The sequence below is a fragment of the Pelodiscus sinensis genome, chromosome 1 (assembly GCF_052426305.1).
Source record: "Pelodiscus sinensis isolate ZL-2025 chromosome 1, ASM5242630v1, whole genome shotgun sequence".
NCBI classification, from domain to species: domain Eukaryota; kingdom Metazoa; phylum Chordata; order Testudines; family Trionychidae; genus Pelodiscus; species Pelodiscus sinensis.
In genome coordinates this window covers 352,040,966-352,050,453 of record NC_143052.1, presented here as the reverse complement: position 1 = coordinate 352,050,453, position 9,488 = coordinate 352,040,966, and the positions used below count along the sequence as shown (strand labels likewise).

The following is a 9,488-nucleotide window of genomic DNA, read 5'->3' as shown; positions in this document are numbered from 1 at the left end:
TTTCTCTGAGTGTAAATCTACCATCTATCTGCTGGTCGGGTTAGGTGTTTGATCTCCTGAGGTTCCAGAGGGGACGCCCACCTCATATTCGTCTTTCCTAGGAATTGAGAGACCGGCCCTGGCCTGACATGCTGGAGTCGAGAGGCACAGAAAGGGGTAAAAATTGTACCTGGATGTGGTCCTTTGTTTAAGAATATATACATAGTGTTAGAGCTCTTTAAAGATTAAGCCGTCACTTGGTACCATTATTTCTATTTTCTATCTTTACCTTTTTCCTGTAATCATTGTTAAGACCTATATATATATATATATATTTGCTAGCATTTAAGAAATAGAGCAATAGCCTTTGTAACCATATGATTTATAAGCTTCTTTAATAAACCAGTAACTGTTTAAGCTTTAACCTGACTCCTTCAGTTGCTGTAATAGAACCAAGCACAATTTAAAAAAACTTCAGCCAGTCATAAAGGGACAGACATAGGAAGAGCTTGGGCGTTTGGATCTGTGTCACTCCCAGGTGACAAGATCCGTTGGGGCACTTTTCAGCCTTCCCCAGGCTGCCCGCTGCGGAGGAACCCCTGTGTTCTAGCAGCTAAAATCTAAGGTGTAATAAGCTCTTCCTATATAACGGGGCATCTGTTGGCCTGCTGGCCACCCTCTGCGATCCTGGTCCTAGCAGTAAAGACACGGACGTTAAACCTTTTCTCGGAAACACACACACTGCCCTGACCGTCGGCTGACAGTCATCCGTCTCCAGCCTCTCACAAACAGACGCTAAGGACACCATTCCTCCCCCTGGCTAATAGCCTTTTATGGACCTAATCTCCTAGCTTCTCCTTAAACTCTGTTATAGTTCCAGCCTTCATGGCCTCCTCTGGCAAGAAGTTCCATAGATTGACTATGCACTGTTTGAAGAAGAACTTTCTTTTAATAGTTTTAAACCTGCTACCTATTAATGTCATTTGGTGTCCTCTAGTTCTTATATTATGGGAACTAATGAATCACTTTTCTTTATTCACCCTCTCCGCACCACTCATGATTTTATAGACCTTTATCATATCCCCCCTCATTCTCCTCTTTTCTAAGCTGAAAAGTCCTAATCGCTTTAGCCTCTTCTCGTGTGGGACCCGTTCCAAACCCCTAATCATTGTGGTTGCCCTTTTCTGAACCCTTTCCAAGGCCAAAATATCTTTTTTTGAGGAGAGGAGACCACATCTGTACACAGTATTCAAGATGTGGGCGTAGCATAGTTTTATACAGGGGCAGTAAGATATTCTGGGTCTTATTTTCTATCCCTTTCTTAATAATTCCTAGCATCCTATTTGCCTTTTTGACTGCCACAGCACACTATGTCCATCCTCTCCTCTCCCACAGGCTCCCCTGTGGCTAGATGCCACTTGTTTCTAATGGTCCATTGAAAGGTGGCTCCAGGGTGCTTCTGACCACCGATGGAACCCAGCCACCTCCTGTCCCCGGGCTTTAGTACAGGCAAGAAGAGGTTATGGCTGAAGGATACACAATGTGCCAAAGCCTAGGGACCCTGACTCCAGGGGTTGGCCAGGGAGATGGCCTTGCAGGGAAGGGTGCCTAGGGGGCAGAGCATCTCTGCATTGCCTGGGAGCAGCACCTAGCACAGGGGCCATGTGTGAAGAGGGTGCTAAGCCCTGCTGCAGAGCCTGAAGGGGTACGCCACCAACAGGCTGGAAACTGCTTCTTCCCACCCCTCCAGAGCTCAGCCGGTGGGAGGAGAAGCTTCCACAGGACAGGTCTGAGCAGGGCTTTGACACATGCAGGGCTTGTCTCCTCTTGGCCAGAGCCCCAGGCCAGAAGGTCTTGTGCTTCCCCTGGGTGCCAGCCCAGCCGGACGTGGCGGGGGAGGAAACGTCCTGCCAGCCAGGCTGTTGGGGAGCTGAGTGATCGGATTGGGGCTGAGTCTCCACTCAGTGCTGGGAGCAGGACGCACCTTGTTGATGGGGAGAGATGAAGCACCAGCAGGGCTGAAGGGGCACAGCAGAGAGAGGAGAGTCAGGGGGAGAGTGTAAAGGTCGAATGAGTGGGCAGAAGAGGTGACAGTATCCAGACCTGGTGTCGGCTGGAAACAGGGTAGGGAGGGAAGCCGTCTGGCCAAGAGGAGGCTGCACTGATGGATCAGCAGGGAGAACGTCTGTCCCCACACATTACAGCTTTGCCTACCCACCGGACAAGCACACTCACCTCCAACATCAGCCGCTGGGTGCCACCAGGCATTGCTGGGGTGCTGCTGGTGAGCATGGATCAGGCCAGCGGGAGAACCCACCGGTCCTGGGGGCAGGGGAAAGAAAGAAAATGGGACAATTTGTCCATTTTTAAGAAAAAAATAGAGAAACCTGCAGCAAGGCTTAAATACAGGACTGCGCCTTGAAACATCTGATCACCATAACGTTAAGGCAGAAAGGGGCACTCACTGATATCCTGACCTGCAGGGAGAAGAAAACACCTTCCTGCGGCAAGCGAGCTTTATAAATGATCTGTGAAGTCCCTGCGTAGTCTGAGATGGGCAGCACTGCTAGGCAACGCCCCACGAGCATCGGGAAGGTCAGAAAACCAACCCTGGGGAACAACCACTGGAGAGCCTCCCCCGGGAGTGAAGAAATGATTCGCCAATACCAGGGGATGAGATTGTCAGGGCAACTTGAGTCTTCCACACAGTTTACGTTAGCCATTAACAATGGCTTTGTGTGTGTTTGTGTGTGTGTAATGTACTGTAGTGGGTGTACAATTGGGAGGTCGAGGAAATGAGGTGGTATACCGCAACAGGTGTTGTCTTGCTGGCTCCTCTGAGTTGCCATCTTCTTGCAGCTGACCAATTATCCAAGAACACTAATGGCATATGACCAATCAGATTGCCTTCTATGAAGAGGTAACTGGCTCTGTGGACATGGGGAAGTCAGTGGATGTGATATATCTTGACGTTAGCAAAGCTTTTGATAAGGTCTCTCACAATATTATTGCCAGCAAGCGAAGGAAATATGGATTGGATAAATGGACTGTAAGGTGGATAGAAAGCTGGCTAAATTATCAGGCCCAATGGGTAGTGATCAACGGTTGGCAGTTGATGTCGGGTTGGCAGTCAGTTTCAAGTGGAGTTCCCCAAGGATCACTTCTAGGGCCGTTCTTTGTTTAACATTTTTATTAATGTCTTGTGTGAAGGGAGGGATCGAACCCTCATCAAGTTTGCAGATGACACTAAGCTAGGGGGAGAAGTACATACATTGGAGTACAGGGATGGGATCCAAAGTAAAGTAGACAAATAGGAGATTTGGCCAAAAGAATTCTGATGAGGTTCTACAAGGACAAATGTAGAGTCCTGCACTTGAGACGGAAGAATCCCAAGCACTGTTACAGGATAGGGACTGACTGGCTAAGAAGCAGTTTGGCGGAAAAGTACCTGGGGATGACAGTGGAGGAGAAGCTGGATAGGAGTCAATAGTGTGCCCTTGTAGCCAAGAAGGCTAATGTCATATTGGGGTGCATTAGGAGAAGCATTTCCAGTAGATCTAGAGAAGTGATTATTCCCCTTTATTCGCCATTGGTGAGGCCACTTCTGGAGTATTGTGTCTAGTTCTGGGCCCCCTATTATACAAAGGATGTGGACCCACTGGAAAGGGTATAGCAAAGGGCAACGACAATGATTAGGGGACTGGGGCACATGACCTGTGAGGAGAGGTTGAGGGATTTGGGCTTATTTAGTCTGCAGAAGAGAAGAGTGAGGGGGGATTTGATAGCAGCCTTCAACTTCCTGAAAGGAGGTTCCAAAGAGGATGGAGAAAGGTTGTTCTCAGTAGTGATGGATGGCAGAAAAAGGAGTAATGCTCTCAAGTTGCAGTTGGGGAGGTCTAGGTTGGATATTAAGAAAAACTATTTCCCTAGGATAGTGGTAAAGTACTGGGACGGATTTCCTAGAGAGGTGGTGGAATCTCCATCCTTAGAGGTTTTTAAGTCTTGGTTGACAAAGCCCTGACTGGGATGATTGAGTTGCGATTGGTCCTGCTTTGGTCAGGGGGCTGGACTCGATGACCTTCTGAGATTTCTTTCAGCCCTAGGATTCTAGGATTCTATGATATTGGTTACATTAGGAGGAGCATTTCCAGCAGAGCTAGGGAAGTGATTATTCCCCTTTATTCGGCACTGGCGAGGCCACATCTGGAGTATTGCTATCAGTCCTCATGTCACAATCCAGTGGATCTACTTGTCTTATTTTGATATATGTATCGTTCTTGTGTGTACAGGTAGACATACGAAGCATGGAATGCTTTCCCTTTTTAAATGTGTAAATGGAAAGCCACCAAGGGTGATTCCACTGCTGGGAGGCCTCAATGTCTGTGCAATCATATGCAAATAGCCTTTTGTCGTTAAGTCTTAGCAGTCGTTGGTAGGGACGGGGTAGGTGACTTCCCAAGCAATAAGGGAATCTTTAAAAACAATAGGATAGGAGGGGCATTTGGTTTTTGGCTGGCCCACAATAGGGAAGGAACCAAAGTTTCCAGGGTGAGGAACAGCCCTGGTTTGGAGGCTTAACTGGAAAAGAAACAGTTTTAGGGTGAGTTTGTAATGAGTCTGTAATAAGTTTGTACTGAGGTTTCAATGTAGAATTAGCTCAGCGTTTTCTGTTATTTTGAATTTGTAACCTACTCTGCTCTGCCTGTTCTCATGTATAACCACTTAAATCGTACTGCTTGAACTTTTATTTACTATCAACCCCCGTGCAAACAACTGTTGTCTGGGACGTTGGGGTGGGAATCAGTGTGCACATCCCCCCTTTTTCTAAAGGGGGTTTACCTCAATAATCCATGTGGGGTTCCGATCCCATCTGGGGAGTTGTATCCTGGGAAGCTGGGCTCTAAACTGCATTCCCCATGGACCCGAAGAGATTCAGGCCCAGCAGGACCGAGCAATGAGAAGCTCCAGAGAGCAGGAAGGCAAGTGGCAGTGGTCATGTCAACACTCTGGGAAGTACCTCCAAGGGGTCTCCTGTGACTTCACCCCATCACAGTGGACACAAGTGGGTCCATAATTCCTGGGTGGCAAAACATCCAGTCTCAACATGGTCGCTTAGGACAGAGATGTGTGTGTCTCCACTCTGGAATACTCTGGAATACTCTCTACGCATCAGAGACTTCCCTGACTCAGTAATCACGACATTCATTTCAAACCAGGAATAATTTCTTACATGGCAACTATGGGTACGTCTAGACTACAGGCTTTAGTCGACAGAAGGTTTGTCGACAGATACTGTCGACAAAGCTTCAGTCGACAAAGAGCGTCTAGACTACATTCTGTTCTGTCGACAAAGCAAGCTGCTTTGTCGACATGGTAGTGTAGACGCAAAGGACAGTTTACATGCAATAACACCTTCTGTCGACAGAACTCTGTCGACAGAAGGCGTTATGCCTCGTAAAATGAGGTTTACCAGCGTCGACAAAACTGCTGAGTTCTGTCGACGTTATGTCGACAGAACTCAGCGGTAGTGTAGACGCAGGTATAGTTTTGTCGACAAAAGTCCACTTTTGTCGACAAAACTGTAGTCTAGACACACCCTATAAGAAAAAAAATGGGAAAAAAGGGAAAATTAAGGTAACAAGGAACCCAGCTCTGCGGGCACAGTGACAACATAAATATATTTGAGTGTAGGATGTAAGGAAAAGCAACAAAAAGGATGAAAGGTCTAGAAAACATGACCTATGAGGGAAGACTGAAAGAATTGGGTTTTTGTTGTTGTTTGTTTGTTTAGTTTAGATAAGAAAAGGGGACATGATAGCAGCTTTCAAGTACCTAAAAAGGTGCTAGAAGGAGGAGGGAGAAAAATTGTTCTCCCTGACCTCTGAGGATAGAACAAGAGGCAATGGGCTTAAACTGCAGCAAGGGAGGGTTAGGTTGGACATTAGGAAAAACTTCCTATCTGTCAGGGTGGTTAAACTCTGGAATAAGTTGCCTACGGAGGTTGTGGAATTTCCATATTTTAGAGGTCTAGATGGTGCTTGGTCCTGCCATAAGGGCAGGAGCCTGGACTTAATGATCTCTTAAGGTCCCTTCCATTTCTATTGTTCTATGATTCTACATTGTTTTGTTTTCCTCACACATCCCAGCCATCCTGCCAAGGCCCTGGCTGAGCTCAGGTGATACCACAGCTAAGGGACCTGTTGTATATCTTACAGTTCTAAGTCTCAGGACTCTTCTCCCTAGCATATGCCCACTCATTAGACTCATGTCCCCCCTTCTGAGTTCAGCCATTGTGACTGTCTCCCCTGGTGATGTCTCCCTGTGCTAGGCCCTCAGCCCATGTCCTCACCTTGCTCTCCTCAGCTACTCATTGTAGATGGCTGCTGTGTTATTTGTGGTAAGGCTGATGTCAAGTGTCCTGGCTCTGAACCTATTGGTTCAGCCTTGGCTCCCTAGTGAGGCCGCTGTACTGTGCCTCTTCTCCTCTTCAGCTGTTCAGTGGATGTAAAACTTCTTTCCAGTTTGAGCAATACTGATCAAGTGTCTCCCATCTGTCAATGTCAATGTTGCACTTGAAGTTATCCTTTAGCAAGTCCTTATAATGCTAAAATCATTTACCTCTCACCTAAAAGTAGTCCACTCTGTTTTTTGAAAGAAAGTATTTTTATTCACACATTGATCTGTACCTCACATAAATGACAAAGTTCTTTCTGTACCTAATGCAGATCTCATTACAAAACAAACAAGCTACAAGTCCCAGCAGGGAGCTAATGCACATCAGCAGCCAACTTAGGAGATGACTATCAAGGTCAAAATCATAACGTGCATGCTTGTGTTTCTCTTCTGATTAAGGGTGGGAAGTTATTTCAAACAAAAAATGGCATATTAGGCATTAACATACCCTAAAGTAGACCAAAACATAGGAATTGGGAAACAACAATCATATTTTTATATAGCACTCGACTGAAGAAGTGAGATTTGCCCACGAAAGCTCATGATGATATATGTAACCATTGTTGACTTCGTGTGCAGAATTATTGTGAATCAGGGCATACTTTATCTTTCAAGTGTCCTAAAGGATTGGACACAAGAAAATTAGGTAAATATTGCTCACTGGATTACTGTACATATGAGGAGTTCATCATTGTAGTTTCTTTCTTTTCTATTTGTTAGTCAGAAAGTGTAGTTGGGTTTGTTAAATGGATCCAAAATGCTGTTTGCACATGGCCCAGTGCAAAGACACCTTGAGTTAAGCACTAAGTTCTGGTAGCCTCGGAGCTGTAGAACGGCCTACGTTTGCAGGATTGGCAGCTGACCGTTAAAGAAGTCGAGCGCACAGCAGAATTTCAACCACGGAGAGATCAGTGAGGTTGTCAGGAGACTCTAAGCCCACACAATGCTGAGGTCAACCACGCTGTGACAGAGAAACCTTGATTATTAAATAGTGATAGAAATGTAGCCGTGTTAGTCTGTTGTAGCTGAGACAAAATACAGGACTATGTAGCACTTTAAAGACTAACAAGATGGTTTATTAGATGATGAGCTTTCGTGGGCCAGACCCACTTCCTCAGATCAAATAGTGGAAGAAAATTGTCACAACCATATATACCAAAGGATACAGTTAAAAAAATGAACACATATGAAAAGGACAAATCAAATTTCAGAACAGAAGGGGGATGTGTGTGGCGGGGGGAAGGTAAATGTCTGTGAGCTAATGGTATTAGAGGTGATAATTGGGGAAGCTATCTTTGTAATGGGTAAGATACCCAGGGTCTTTGTTGAGACTCACGCGTAGAGTGTCGAATTTTAGCATGAATGACAGTTCAGAGGATTCCCTTTCAAGTGCGGATTTGAAAGGCTTTTGGAGCAGGATGCAGGTGATTAAGTCGTTGAGACAATGCCCTTTCTGGTTGAAATGGCAAGAAACTGTTTTTTCTTTGTGGTCCTGTCTAATATCTGTTTTGTGGGCATTGATACTTTGGCGAAGTGTCTGAGGCGTTTGTCCAATGTACAAAGCAGACGGACACTTTCGGCACAGGATAGCATAAATTATCTTTCTGGATGCGCAGGAATATGTGTTCTTGATCTTATAACTCACTTGGTTGGGTCCAATAATGGTATCAGCAGAATGAATATGTGGACAAAGCTGGCAACGGGGTTTGTTGCAAGAGAAGGTACCAGGGTTGGTATTAGTGTGGTATGACCTTTGGGCTCACCATCTAATAAACCATCTTGTTAGTCTTAAAAGTGCTACATAGTCCTGTAATTTGTCTTGATTATTAAAGAGCTACGCTTTTCCTTTCTGTCACAGAGGTTATAAGTCATTGGCCCTATAGGATCACAGACTGCAAATGTATTTGATGACTTTGTCTCGAAGTTCTTTGGTTTTTACCCCATAGATGATGGGATTGAGCATGGAGGGAACAAGGAGATAGAGATTGGCCAACACTATGTGAATGTGAGGAGCGATGCCCTGACCAAACCGGTGTGCCATGTTGGAAAAGAGGCTGGGGGTACAATATAACAGCAGCACACAGAGGTGGGCTGTACAGGTGTTGAGGGATTTTAGGTGGGCTTCTTTGGAGGAGATTCTGAAGACAGCCCTGAGGATCAGACCATAGGACAGAGCAATGAGTGTCAGGTCTAACCCCATGATTACAATTGTTACCACCAAAGTGTGTATCCTGATAACTGTGATGTCACCACAAGAGAGTTTTGCCACAGCCATGTTCTCACAGTAGGTGTGGGGGATAAGGTGGCTGGCACAGAACGGCTGCCCACCCAGGAGCAGGGGCATGGGCAGAATGAAGAGAACAGCTCTTATCAAACCCACTAGTCCCACCTTCCCTATTTGTGCATTGGTGAGGATGATGGTGTATCTCAGAGGGATACATATGGCCACATAGCGATCAAAGGCCATTGCCATGAGGACAGCCGATTGTGTAACCAAAACCGTGTTTAGGAAAAACATCTGGGTGAGGCATCCAGCCATAGTAATGCCTTTCCAACTGAACCAAAATATGCTCAGGGCCTTCGGCACGATGAACGTAGAAGTGGCAATGTCTGCCAATGCCAGCATGCAAAGCAGCAGGTACATCGGCTTGTGCAGGGTCTGCTCTTTGCCTATCATCAAAAGAACCATTAGATTTCCCAACAAGCTGATAACATAGCACATAAAGAAAGGAATGGAAATCCAGATGTGAGAAGCTTCCAGGCCAGGGATGCCCATTAGGAGGAATGTGGAAGAGTCAAAGGCGGTAAAGTTGAGAGCTGCCATGCAGTCGTCAGAGTGAGGATCAGTCTCAGAAATGCTCAAGGTGCCTGGGAAGGGAGACAAGTTCAATCAAGTAGGTGGCACAAATCATAACAAAGAGCATGGTAAACAATGTATAGTTATGAACAACCTAGAAAGAGGGCTGAACAGTGAGGTGGAAACATTCCCAGGTAACACTGGATTATTTACATTTGTTCAAGCCCGGAGAAGTCCTCAGAAGGTTCTAACCACACCA

At 45.9% G+C, this 9,488-nt stretch overlaps 1 protein-coding gene across 1 annotated transcript; it reads right to left on the bottom strand.

Annotated features, from left to right (window-relative positions):
* Nucleotides 1–8,317: 8,317 nt before the first annotated feature.
* Nucleotides 8,318–9,256, bottom strand: LOC102451206 (olfactory receptor 52P1-like). The gene has a single exon (XM_006129905.3). It carries the CDS (start codon nucleotides 9,254–9,256, stop codon nucleotides 8,318–8,320), a length of 939 nt encoding a protein of 312 aa, XP_006129967.3.
* Between the last annotated feature and the right edge of the window lie 232 nt (nucleotides 9,257–9,488).

Bases quoted from the DNA above. Each gene is read 5' to 3' on its own strand.
- LOC102451206 (XM_006129905.3), bottom strand. From the start codon at position 9,256: ATGGCAGCTCTCAACTTTACCGCCTTTGACTCTTCCACATTCCTCCTA.